At 39.7% G+C, this 14,455-nt stretch overlaps 1 protein-coding gene across 7 annotated transcripts in view; it reads right to left on the bottom strand.

The window, feature by feature from the left end:
- LOC122556864 (histone-lysine N-methyltransferase, H3 lysine-36 specific-like) overlaps positions 1-14,455 on the bottom strand; it is a 300,867-nt gene that overhangs the window by 166,575 nt on the left and 119,837 nt on the right. For all 7 annotated transcript variants that reach the window (XR_015759842.1, XR_015759841.1, XR_015759843.1 and 4 more), the window contains one exon: positions 2,542-2,692. Coding sequence is in view for 4 of the 7 variants with exons in the window: in XM_087995531.1 (XP_087851657.1) it covers positions 2,542-2,692 (151 nt within the window). In the remaining 3 variants the exon portion in view is untranslated. The remainder of the gene's footprint in view (positions 1-2,541; positions 2,693-14,455) is intronic.

Here is a 14,455-nt window from a genome sequence, read left to right as displayed (position 1 = left end):
CATTATTTCTATATGAAATAGACAATAGACAATAGGTGCAGGAGTAGACCATTCTGCCCTTCGAGCCTGCACCACCATTCATTATGATCATGGCTGATCATCCTCAATCAGTATCCTGTTCCTGCCTTATCTCCATAACCCTTGATTCCACTATCCTTGAGAGCTCTATCCAACTCTTTCTTAAACGAATCCAGAGACTGGGCCTCCACTGACTTCTGGGGCAGAGCATTCCACACACCCACCACTTTCTGGGTGAAGAAGTTTCTCCTCATCTCTGTCCTAAATGGCCTACCCCTTATTTTTAAGCTGTGTACTCTGGTTTGGGACTCACCCATCAGCGGAAACATGTTTCCTGCCTCCAGAGTGTCCAAACCTTTAATAATCTTATACGTCTCAATCAGATCCCCTCTCAGTCTTCTAAACTCAAGGGTATATAAGCCCAGTCGCTCCAATCTTTCAACATAAAGATAGTCCTGCCATTCCAGGAATTGACCTCGTGAACCTACGCTGCACTCCCTCAATAGCCAGAAAGTCTTTCCTCAAATTTGGAGACCAGAACTGCACACAATATTCCAAGTGCGGTCTCACCAGGGCCCTGTACAGCTGCAGAAGAACCTCTTTGCTTCTATACTCAATCCCTCTTGTTATGAAGGCCAGCAGGCTATTAGCTTTCTTCACTATCTTCTGTACCTGCATGCTTGCCTTTGTTGACTGGTGCACAAGAACACCCAGATCTCTTTGTACTGCCCCTTTACCTAACTTGACTCCATTTAGGTAGTAATCGGCCTTCCTGTTCTTGCCACCAAAGTGGATAACCATACATTTATCCACATTAAACTGCATCTGCCATGCATCTGTCCACTCACCTAATCTGTCCAGGTCACTCTATAATCTCCTAACATCCTCCTCACATTTCACCCTGCCACCCAGCTTTGTATCATCAGCAAATTTGCTAATGTTATTATTAATACCATCTTCTATAACATAAATATATATTATAAAAAGCTGCGGTCCCAGCACTGATCCCTGCTGTACCCCACTGGTCACCGCCTGCCATTCCGAAAGGGAGCCGTTTATCACTACTCTTTGTTTCCTGTCAGCCAACCAATTTTCAATCAAGTTAGTACCTTGCCCCCAATACCATGCGCCCTAATTTTGCTCACTAACCTCCTATGTGGGACTTTATCAAAGGCTTTCTGAAAGTCCAGGTACACTACATACACTGGATCTCCCTTATCCACCTTCAGAGTTACATCCTCAAAAAATTCCAGAAGATTTGTCAAGCATGATTTCCCCTTCATAAATCCATGCTGACTCTGACCTATCCTGTTACTACTATGCAGATGTGTCGTAATTTCATCCTTTATAATTGACTCCAGCATCTTTCCCTCCACGGAGGTCAGACTAACTGAGGACTAAATGAGGTATCATGTTTTGATTTTTTGGTGAAAACACTTTGGGGCCTTGTTTAATGCACTATATAAATTATGTTTATCCACAATAACACGTTACATTTGATATGAAAAATAAGGAGGACAGACATTTGCTGCAAAGATAGAACCTAAACAGTAGCTTCCCAATGCCTGCACAGCCATACAACTTAGAGTGAATGTTGGTTGGAACTGTGTAAACTTCAGTTACCTTACTGCTGACCTTATGTTGGATGGTAGGTTGGAGCCAGTGAATGAAGGAGGTAGAATAGGAACTTTGAGGAGAGGTAGAGTGGGAGCAAAACAATGCTCCCTAAAACATGTATGTGCACCATGCAACAAGCTGAAATTTCACATGGATTGAAGTAAGCAGGCTACTCAAAATCATGAACTTTTAATATATAAGCAGACATGGGCATGATAGGAATGCTGAATTTGTAGCCTGTTAAACAGTAAGAAGAATTACAGGAAATATAGCGTTTCCTCACTAATGTAAGTAGTTACTTTATAAAATGAGCAACTTTAAATGAAACAAATCTTCCCCTTACAAGCAATATAAAAGTTTTAGATAGGTTCTATAGCTGCCTGTCAGAAATAAACAAAACATTGTACCCTGCAATTTAAATACTATAACTTTCTAAGTGACTTTAAGGAAAAAAACTTTTAATTTAAAATAAATGTTAACTCTTCCTGCTTACCTCTTAATCACTGCCTCTCCCACTCCCAATCTACACAGTGAAAGCTGTTTCAGACTGCAGTGTTACAGAGGCAAGCTACAAGCTAGAGGCGGTGAGCATGAGTGAGTTAAGCAGGAGGATCTGGCATGGGAGGTCCAGAACAGGTCAGTGAGCAGGAGGATCAGCAGTGACAGGGTGGGCTTACAGCAGGAAGGTTGATGAGTGGGAAAGGCCTTTAGGGAGAAGGAACAGCCATCCAAAAATAGGGTTAGCCAAGACATATGATCCCAAGCCAGACCTGGCATGAAACAATATTAACGTGAAACCTCAATGTTAAACGCCGATACTGGCCCAATTAAAAATGCAACATTAAATCAATACAATTTAAAACAGAGCAATTTTGACTTACTGTATTGACATGGAATTCTTCTTACCTAGTGACGAAGACTGCTGTTTCAGTTCTGTAACATTGGGTAATATCTCTGCTCTTTTCCACTCCTTCTGTTTAGCATGATGCTCAATGTTCTGTGTAAGGACCAGCTCATCAACCTGCTGAATACCTTCATTGGCATCCTGTGACCTTATCTGTGAATAAATATATACAAAGTCTAGAAATAAAAACACTAATGTCACAAAACCTGGCATAAAATGTACACAGAGTAGAGCAAATCAGAGTCTGTGAAAGTTAGGATACAATGAAAAAGATTGACAAATCTCATTAGGTCAAATAGCATCCAAGTAAAGAAACAGAGCAAATGTTGGGTCATTGGACTCTTAACTCTGTTTTACTCCACTGGGGCTGACCTGCCTAACTTTTTCCAGTAATTGGAAAACGCTTACTTCAGATTTCCATCAGTCTTAGTAAACTGCTTTGGCAAAAGTTGGGAATTTAGTGCAAGTGGGATTCTGTGGTTAACTTATAAACAACTACAAATTAATAAGATTATTTTTAAGGCAACAGATTTCTGGCTGATTGTCTTTTTTGAAGAATGTCAAGACAAATATAAATTGTCAGAAAAGGATTAACCACTTACATACTCATGACTATAAAACCTTAAGACCATTGAAAAAAAATGGATATAAAGATGAATTAACAGTGGAAAGAAGGTATGGCTCTGGCATTTTCACTTGCTTTTTTAAATTATTCTTAAACATAATGGACAGTATTTGTTGCCCATCTCTAACTGCACTGTTGCAGTCTTGAACTGCTCACAAAAATAAAATCAAAAGCAAAATATTTTAGGTGTTAGAAGCCTATCAGTTGAATACTGAGGTCTATTCAGTTTTGTGAATGAAATTTATGAAAAAGATGATCTTTTGGATACATATTAGATAGGTCAGACTTGAAAGATTTTGAAAGATGGGCATTCATTCAAAGAAGAAATATATGTACAAAACTGTACATAATTGAACAGTTGCAATTGCACGAAAGCAAAAATAATTAGGTGAAGTAATCATTTTTAACAGCCTTGATAGCATAAATGAAACATTCTGCAGTGTCACATACAATGGAGGACTCAGTGATTGGGTAGTTGGAGGTCATTCATATTTTGGATGTAGGCACAAGTATTAAGGAACACTGAAGGAATGAAAATTAGGCTACTCTTAGCAAAGCTGGACTCTACAGCAGATGACACAATTGGAGTAAAACGTAGTTACCATTGTCTTAACCAGACCACAGAGCTGCTCTCTCATTAGCCGGTGGTGGTTTAGCCTAAGGGTCACCACACCTCAGGCGAGGGAAGAAGTTAAGAAGGAGAATCCTTCATGGTAACCTCAGCTGGTGTGGGAATTAATCCATTCTGCCGTTGTCACTCTGCATCACAAACTCGCCATCCAGCCAACTGAACTAACCAGCCCAGCATTAGTAGGAAAATGAATCCCAGAAATTCCCCAGGAATATTAACAAGGTGTTTCAGATCTGACTCAAAACATCATGTACACAACAAACCATGAGTTTGATTCTCAAAGTGATTTGCATAAAAGCAAAATACGTGAATGCTGGAAATCTGAAATAAAAACAAAGTGTGGGAGAAACTTAGTAGGTCCAAAGCATCTATGGAGAGAGATACAGAGTTAACATGGAGTCCAATACGACTCTTCATCAGAACTCCTTGTTCTGTTCTGAAGTCATATCAGACTCGAAACATTAACTCTTGTTTCTCTCTTCAGAGAATTTGGAGGCTGAAGATGATAATTATCATTAGTCTAAAAGATTTGAGTTGATCACAAGAAGCTGTACAAGTTACAAATTTATTTAATCATATGGTGTTAGATAGTGGTTGCACCTCAAAGGCATGTTGAAAAGATTGGCTAAACTGCTATTTTGATTCATTCCAATATTGAGGATCAACTTTAGATTAGGAGAGCATGAAGATCCAATTTGTTTTAGTTTGAGGGATGGTAACACATGGAGGTAAATAAAAAGAGTGGTGATTTCATGCAAAATTGCAAGCTAATTTATTTGGCTTGATTTAATCTCCCATGGTATACCTTTGCCATTAAGTAGGCGCCCTATAAAAAAAAAGACAAATTGAATTGGAAACTATGCATAAGGCAATTGCACTTGGAAATTTGGTGGATCTACATAACACTTCTATTATTCTGTGCCGTTTATCTGATCGAGAAAGGTTTGATTAAAGGAATCCAATAAAGCTTCTAATCAATGTCAGCATCAGATTATAGAGATCAGGGTGAATAAAAAGCAAATTGTCTTAAACTGGGACAGAGAATTGGTTCATCTTTCTTGTCAAAGATGAGAAATCATGATAAATGTGTAATTCATGAGGTGTATACAAGGCTGAAAATGATTAGTAAATAATGTTAAATATTTAGGAAGTATCAGACATCATGATGAGGACCAAACAGTGATAGGAGATGAAGTCATATAGAAATGAAATAAAAACAAAGTGCTGGAGAAACTCAGGCATCTGGAAACATCTGTGGAGAGAGAGCAACAGAGTTAAAGTTTTAAGTGCAATAGCTGGCAACTGCCCTGGCCTGGACAGTTCATACGAAAGAGGACTGGAGGACATAGACCCAATCAAATGGTCAATGGGAGAAATCTTAAATTACCTTGTGTGCTAGGTGACAGTCCTCTTGCCCTAGAGGGAAGTATGATTAATTCAATCTTTTTCAGCAATTTGAATACTTTATGTATAAGGTCTAAGGCATCAGATAACATCATCCAAGATTGGCTTTAATTCTGGGGATATGATGGAGTAGAGAAGAAAGGGCCATAAGGAATAAAAATCCAGGTAAGGTAATAGGGGTAATGGTAAGACAATGGTTATTCAACATTATAAACTATTAAGCTTGAATAGCAATTCAATGGATTGATTACAAACTTTGTGACACTGAGTCACTACAGAAAGCAATGAGGCACCCTGCACTTCTCAAACTCATGTATACTGTAATGGCACTCCTGAGAAACTCACTACAATAGATTAGGACCAGATGGTATCAGACTGAGCAACCATGATGCACAGGACCATCTGCAAAAAGTGAAAGCAGGGATGAAATTTATCTTTTAAAATCACAGGCTCAGCTAGTATTTCTACCCATTCTAACTGCCCTTGAGAAAATTGGCATGAGCTGTTTAATTGAACCACTGCAGCCCACTTAGTATAAAGTCAGAAGTCACACAAAATAAGGTTTATTTGAAATCACAAACTTTCGGAGTACTGCTCCTTTGTCAGGTGAACTGGAGAGAAACTTGCTGGCACAGAATTCCCTCCACTTCAACTGACAAAGGAGCAATGCTTCAAAAGCTTGTGATTTCAAATAAACTGATTAGAAAATCTGGTGTCATGTGATTTCTGACTTTATTGATCCCAGTCTAACACCAGTACCTCCACATCATTTAGTATAGGTACACAAACAGAATGGTGAGGGAGGTTGCTCCAGGATTCTGACCCAGTGACAGTAAGGGACAGGGCATATAGTTCTGAAGAAGGGCTTATGCCCGAAACGTCGATTCTCCTGTTCCCTGGATGCTGCCTGACCTGCTGTTCCAGCAACACATTTTCAGCACAGGCATACAGTGCCAAGTCAGAGTGGTATACAGCTTGAAGGGAAACATGCAGACCGTGGTGGTGATGTTCCCATTCAGCTGTTGCTCGTCCTTTTAGGAGATAGAAGTTGAGAGTTTGGAAATTGCTATCACTGTGTTCTGGTGGCGAATGAAGTGAATGTGAAATGTGATGGATAGTTTACTCCTCAAGCAGTGTTCTAGATTATGTTGAGTTTCTTCAGTGTTATTAGAGCTGTACCTATCAGGCAAGTAGAGAGTATTCCATCCCACTCCTAACTTGTGCCTTGTAAATGATGCTCAAGCAATGGAGTTAGTTGCTAAGTTAATCCTACAGAATTCCTAGCCTCTGACCTGCTCTTGAAGCCACAATCCTCATACAGCTGGTCCAGTTCAGTGAACATCTCTGACCTCATGACTCTTCATTCGCTGCAAGACTGGAGCGACTGGGCTTGTATACCCTTGAGTTTAGAAGACTGAGAGGGGATCTGATTGAGACGTATAAGATTATTAAAGGATTGGATACTCTGGAGGCAGGAAACATGTTTCCACTGATGGGCGAGTCCCAAACCAGAGTACACAGCTTAAAAATAAGGACTAGGCCATTTAGGACAGAGATGAGGAGAAACTTCTTCACCGAGAGAGTGGTGGGTGTGTGGAATGCTTTGCCCCAGAAGGCAGTGGAGACCCAGTCTCTGGATTCGTTTAAGAAAGAGTTGGATGGAGCTCTCAAGGACAGTGGAATCAAGGGTTATGGAGATAAGGCAGGAACAGGGTACTGATTAAGGATGATCAGCCATGATCATATTGAATGGTGGTGCAGGCTCGAAGGGCAGAATGGCCTACTCTATTCAGATTAGGTACAGAGGAACCTCAATTATCTGAAGGACACGGGCTAGGAGTATTTCACTCTGTTAATTGAATTCCGGATAATCGAATGCTGGATAACAGTTTAGTCGAGCATTTGGACATTGCTATCTTGCCGGATAATCAAATGCCAAATAATTGAGGTTCCTCCGTATTTCAAATTTGGCCTGCAATTGAGGACAGGATGGTGTGAGGCAGGTATAGGAACCTGGTTGGGGGTGGGGGTGGGGAGTTCTAATTTGAGGAGCATCAGCCTTTGCAATTGTCCAACAATTATGGGATTTTTGCAAGCTCTGTGTATGAGATTTAGGACTTCAGGGAGATCAGCACACTGACCAAAGCTCCATGGTACAGGGAGATATTCAAGTTGGGGGATGGAGGGGTAAGCTGACAATTCTGTCACTTTAAAAAGGCTATTGTGTTTGTGGGTCTTCTTTTGCAGAGAGGCCGTAAAGGTAGAGGTACAGAAGTGTCTAGCTTAATGCTGAAAGGAGAGTGGCCAGTTCTCCCAGTTCAGGGTTTCTCTACTGTGGGCGGCACGGTGGCACAGTGGTTAGCACTGCTGCCTCACAGCGCCTGAGACCCGGGTTCAATTCCTGCCTCAGGCGACTGGCTGTGTGGAGTTTGCACGTTCTCCCCGTGTCTGCATGGGTTTCCTCCGGGTGCTCCGGTTTCCTCCCACAGTCCAAAAGATGTGCAGGGTCAGGTGAATTGGCCATGCTAAATTGCCCGTAATGTTAGGTAAGGGGTAAATGTAGGGGTATGGGTGGGTTTCGCTTCGGCGGGTCGGTGTGGACTTGTTGGGCCGAAGGGCCTGTTTCCACACTGTAATGTAATCTAATCTAATCTACTTTGTTTTAATTGTAGCAGTCACATGAGCGAGTCTAGGGGAGTTGGAAGCTTCAGGAAAGAACTCCTCTGGCCTACTTCTGAAGTCTCTTTTGGATGGTGTTCCCTCCTGCCTGTAAGAACCTGTTTCTGTGGGATGTTTTTGTACGGAAACTAAATTAGTAATAGTTGCTGCATCTGCTTGGTTAAATTTTCCAATAGGTAAGTTCTGCTAAATTCTGTTTTGTTGTGCTTGTTTTTTTTAACCTGTAGTGTTTAAATAAATTCTTGCTTTGTTTAAAACCAAATGAGTTGACCAGCTACGTCACACCTGAAATATCTACTTTTAAAAGAAGAAAAAACATCTGGGTCTAGGCTACCTTCTTCAAATATTTTGAGGGGTTCTGACCTGGTCCATAACAAAGGAAAGAAGAATATAGGAGTGGTAGGGGACAGAATAATTGGGGGATAGATACTTAACTCTGCAGTTACCAAATGATGTGTTGCCGCTCTATTTCCAGGGTTAAGGATATCTCCTCAGGACTGAAGGAGAACTTGTGAATGGAAGAGGAGGGATCCAGTTTCATTATCACATTGGTACCAACAACATTGACAGGACTAGAAAGAGGTTTTTCTGGGAAGAATTTATACTGTTTGGAGCTTAATTAAAAAGCAGAACCTCCAACCTGATAATCTATGGATTACTACTTCAGCTAAAGGCAAACTGGCATAGGGTAAATAAAAGTCAATTTAAATGCTTGGCCCAAACTTGGTGTGAGTGCAATGGGTTTCAGTTCATGGGGTAATGGGGTGAATTAAATATGATAGCAAGAAATAATCTTGTATGGGAAGATGTAGAATCCTTATGGTGGAGGTAAGAAACAACAAAAGGAAGAAGTTATTGATAGAAGAAACAACTGTGCTAAACACAATTGTAGTTACAAAGGAAGTGAGGCAGGGCTGGCTGAAGTGCAGTGGGAAGAAGTTCAGCAACCCAACAACAGTTAAAAAATGATGGCAGACATTTAAGAAATAGTCAAAACAAAAAAATCCAAGTGAGAAAGTACAATTCTAGGAAGGGAATAACCATGGTTGGCTTAATGAAGAAAGTTAAGGATAACGTTAAAATAAAAACATACCATGTGGCAAAGATTAGTGGTAAAACTGAGAATTGGGATTTTCTTTTAAAACCAAAAGATAAAAAAAGGGAAAAAACAAACTTTGAGGGTAAACGTGCAAGTAATATCAAGATGGATAGCAAAAGCTTATTTAAAAGGCCAAAATGTACACTCCAAGAACAATGCATCGGAAATAATAATGGAAGAATCAGGAAATGGCATAGGCGTTGAATAAATAATTCACACAAGTTTTCACAGTAGAAGACACAGATAGCACTCCAAAAATAATGAAAAATCAAGGAGCACAGAGTGAAGAGGAAATAAATAATAAGTCACCAGAAAGAAAAGAACCAGGGAAACAAATGGGGCTAAGGACTGAAGTCCCCTGAATCTAATGTAATGCATCCTAGAATATTAGAAGTAGCTATAGTGATAGTGGATGCACTTGCAGTCATCATCCAAGAACTTTTAGGTTCTGGAAAAGTGGATGAGGAATGAAAAACTGCCAATATAACACTTTTATTCAAAAAGAATAGGCCGACAAAAAACGATAATTATTGACCAGTTAGCTTAACCAGTCTGCTACTGGGGGATGTAATTTAGAAATGCATAACATGATCAAACAGTCAACATGGCCTCATGAAGAGGAAAATCATGCCTGACAAATTTATTAGAATTCTTTGAGGTGGTAACAAACTGGATAAAAAAAGGGGAAGAAGTGCATATAATGGATGTAGATTTCCTGGTGTTTAATAAGGTACCAAACATTAGGCTACTTAATAAAAAACCCATGGTATTGGAGGTAGTATATTAACATGGACTGGGTAATTAAAGAAGACAAAGTTGGAATAAGGGCTGGCATTTTCAGGATGGCAATCTGTAACTAATAGAGTGCCTCATTTATAGGTATGCCAGGTGCTGTTGCTGCTATGCCCTCCTGCACTCTTCATTGAAATAGGGTTGCTCTCCCAGCACAGAGTTATTTTGGGCCATGAGATTATAGATTGGGGAGCAAGTACAACTCTGCTGCTGCACGCCACCCACAGTACCTCACAGAGGCTCAGTTTTGTCCCATTTATCACAATGATCATGTCACATCACTTGAATGAGGGCACCCTCAATGTGAACATAGGACTTGATATCCACAATCATTACAGTGGTCCCTCCCACTAATGCTGTCGTGGACAAATGGATCTGCAACATGTACATTAGTGAGGACAAGATCAAATATATTTTTCTCGTTAATTCTCTCCCATTTGCTACTTACTATGTCTAACATCTATGTCTTTAAGATTCCAGCAGCTCAGTTAACAGTGGTGCTGTGTTAATTTGACATTAAAGGGGTTAACCACATATTAAAGACTCCTACCCAGAGTCCATTCTGTGCCCTTGTCATCCTCAACACAATGTTCAACAAGTTGTGGTATTGATTCATCAGCTGAGGAGTGTCGTAGATAGTGATGTTTTCCTTGCCATCCTTGATACATCAAGACTTCGTTGGACTCTGAGTCAATTTAGAGGATGTGCAGGACAATCCAATGAATATACAATTACCTCTGAACAGTGATGTTTTCTGTTTTTATGGTCCCATGAGAAAGAGTGAACGTTTGACCAGTCTGATTGACAGCTTTCCCAATTTTGACACGATCCACCTGATGTTGCTAAGGCCTTTGCAGGGTTGACAGTGCTAGGACTGCTGCTGTCATCTCAAGTGGCCGATACAGTTGCAATTTTTTTGTTTCAACTTTGTCATAGGAAAAGCCACTGGCAAGTTATATATAAGTTAAATGTTCAAGATGATGGATAATCTGGCAAGTCTCTCTCTTTTGACTAAATTCTTTGCAGCGTAGATCAGCCAACATAAAAAACTGGTTTTCTCAAAGTGAAAGTTCCAGAGAGAAGTATGCTTGAAATCACCTAAAGAGCTATACCAGAAGAGAAACAGTGAAAATGTGTTTATGATTTGAATGGTGTCTTGAGTTTGTGCGTTACCCAGTAAGATCTGTAGTACTGAAAATCAGTAAGCATTTCTTACAATATTAGTACCAAAAAGAAACATTTACTGTCATCTTCATGATTAACATTGGTGACTTATGTAGTGGCACTGCAAAATTTGAGAATGGTGTTATTAAAAATTCAGATGCAATCTGAGATTGGAGTTCAGGCTTCAAGGGCTTTTAAATTCTTTGGTTGATACATGAAGACGTCCAGAGTAACTTTAAGTCATTAATTCGATTTAGAGTGTTACTCTTATCCCAGTTAATTGTGCTAGGTTCTCACAGAAAAACAATGTCACATCGAGAAAAGACAGCAATCAAGCTTCAAGGTTGGTTGGTTGAATTTACCACGTACTCCGACAAGGTTAGTTTGAGTTTCGTTATATTGGAAGTAACTACTACAGTGAAGCACCTTAAGTCATGGATGTTTTAAGGGCAAACAAAACATTAAAAAGTTAAAACGAGAAGAATTGTGTTCTTTAATTCTCTTATGTAATGGAGAAGCAGAAAATTAGTTATTCTTAGTACTGATACTTTCATTTTTCCCCAATTGTCATAGAGTGCAGTGGCTTTATAAAATATTCAATACGTTAAAAGGAAATGTTGCCCCTCCTAAGCTGAGAAAATATAGTTTCCTTAAAATAATTTCCTATTTCCTTAATATAGTTTCCTACTTGACTTAAAGAAATACTGATCCTTCTGGAAACAACAGCTATTGAATTGTATGTGTCAAATACAAGAGGTATTTGAATAGTGTGCCCACTGAATGAGAAAATCATTCTTTGGGATAATGCTCACTCACCACAAAGCAAAAAAAAACTTTACTTCATAGTGTCACACAATATTAATAAAACTCCAAGATCGAATGATGCAATTCACTAGTTATCTGACCATTTCACAAAAAGAAAAAAAAAATTACTGGTGGTTCTAGAAGAGAGGCATTTTGGAATGCTTTATAACAAACATAAAATTCTTTTCACTATGTTTTAAAATATTATGTGTGAAGATATTGTTTTGAACAAAACTGTAGAAATTAAGACAAGAAAGCTAGATGTGAGGTGTATTGTACACATTCTAACCCTCATGTTTCACTTGTAGTCCAAGCCAATGGTAATATTTACACGTTCAAGCCCTTTTTGTTAATGTTTGTTGATTATTAATTTTATTTGATACTTAAAAATGAAAAGACACTGTCATTGTCATTAGCCTTGTATCAGATTAATAACTTTCAACATTCAAACTTGCAGATGACTGTTGAAAAGATATGATCTTACCACAAAGATTCTTACTGTAAGAAATGGACTAAAAGCACTTGACTGAAGGATGGAACTGCAGAGTATTTGAATGTGCATGGTAAAACAGCTTTGTCAAGGGGGGGGGGGATAATGCCTAACAAATCTGTTACAATTCTTTGAAGAGGTAATAAACAAATTAGACAGGAGAGTCAGTGAATGTGATTTATTTGGATTTCAAGAGGCCAGACAAGAGACTGCTAAATAAGGTAAGAGCCCATGGTGTTAAGGGCAAGGTATTGGCATGGATGTAAGATTGGCAGGATGGCAAAAGGCAATCAGTGGGAAGAAAGAGGTCTTTTTCAGGACAGTAGCTGGTGACTAGTGGAGTTCTGTGGGGTCCAGCATTGGGACCACAACTATTCACATTCTGCATTAATGACCTGGATGAAAGAACTGGGAGCATTATTGCCAAGTTGGCAGATGACACAAAGATAGGTACAGGTACAGATATGTTGAGGCTGCAGAAGGCTAGGAGAAGGAGCAAAGAAGTGGCAGATGGAATATAAGGGAGTGAGGTTATGCAGTTTGATAGGAAGAATAGAGGCACAGACTCTTCTAAAAGGACAAGGCTTTGGAAATCTGAAGCACAAAGGGACTCGGGAATCGCAATTCAAGATTCTCTTAGGATTAACATTCAGCAAATGCAATGTTAGAATTCACTTCAAGAGAGTGAGAATACAAGAGCAGGGATGTGAAGACTAGGGTCTGATCAGACCTCATTTGGAATATTGAGAGCAGTTTTGGGGCCATATCTAAAGGAGGTTATGCTGGCTTTGGAGGAGGTCCAGAGGAAGTTTGCAAGAATGATCCCAGGAATGAAGGACATGTCATATTAGGAGCGAATGAGGATTCTGTCTGTCCTTAAGAGTTTAGAAGGATGAGCGGAGAAACTCATTGAAACTTACAGAATACTAAGAGACCTAGATACAGTGGACATGGAGAAGATATTTTCACTAGGAGGAGAGACTAGGACAGATTCAATGTGAAGGGATGATCTGAAAGAAATAAAATAGGGAGGTGCATCTGTGGAACTCATTATCACAGAAAGCTGTGAAGGCCAAGTCATTGAGTGCATTTAAGATAGAGATAGATGGATTCTTGATTAGTAAGGGGATCAAAGGGAGAAGGCAGGAAAATGGGGTTAGGAACATAGAGCCATGGTTGAATGGGAGAGCACTCAGTCAGCTGAATGGCCTAATTCTGCTCCTATATCTTAAGGTCTTATTGTCTTGTGGACTAAAAACTACTTTTGTAAGCAACATATACATCAAAATACACAAAGTAATTATGGCTTTCACTTTTAACTAAGGAAAATACTTGACAGGTACACTGTACATGCCCCTTAAGTAACCAATCAATTTCACAACAGACAACAATTACAACCTTAGCTCAAAACTCCAGAGATCTATGAACTTGTAGCTTGCAAGGGACTGATAGATTTTGACATTAAGACTAAGGTCAACTGATCAACTGTTACTGATAACTCAGTCTTCAGCGAGCCCACAAAATCAAACTGCCATTTTGATTCGCCACTTCCAACCTTGGACTCTGATCTTTCTCAAGCATCTCTCCTCTTTTGCCTTGCTTTCATACAACATAGGACATTACAGCGCAATACAGGCCTTTGGTTCCACAGGTCGGCGCAATATCGAGGGCCAATCTGAAGCCAATCTAACCTACACTATTCCATTTTCATCTAAATATTTATCCAATGACCATTTAACTGCTCTTAAAGTTGGTGAGTCTACTACTGTTACAGGCAGGGCATTCCATACCCCTGCTACTCTGACATCTGTCCTAAATCTATCACCCCTCAATTTAAAGCTAAGTCCCCTCGTGCTACCAAACCCATCCAAGAAAAAAGGCTCTCATTGTCCGCCCTATCTAACCCTCTGATTATCTTGTATGTCTCAATTAAGTCACGTCCCAACCTTCTTCTCTAAAGAAAACAGTCTCAAGTCCCTCAGCCTTTCCTCATATGACCTTCCCTCCATAACCAGGCAACATCCTAGTCAATCTCCTCTGAACCCTTTCCAAAGCTTACATATCCTTCCTATAATGCAGTGACCAGAACTGTACATAATACTCACAGCAAACGCACCAGTTTTGTACAGCTGCAAGACCTTGTGGCTCCCAAACTCAATCCCTCTATCAATAAAGACTAACACACCGTATGCGTTCTTAACAACCCTATCAACCTGGGTGGCAACTTT

The sequence above is a fragment of the Chiloscyllium plagiosum genome, unplaced genomic scaffold (genome assembly GCF_037043375.1).
Source record: "Chiloscyllium plagiosum isolate Xiang-an unplaced genomic scaffold, Cpla_swu_hap1 HiC_scaffold_16, whole genome shotgun sequence".
NCBI lineage: Eukaryota > Metazoa > Chordata > Chondrichthyes > Orectolobiformes > Hemiscylliidae > Chiloscyllium > Chiloscyllium plagiosum.
Note: the sequence above shows the minus strand (reverse complement) of the source record. Positions and strands in the feature narration are given on the sequence as shown.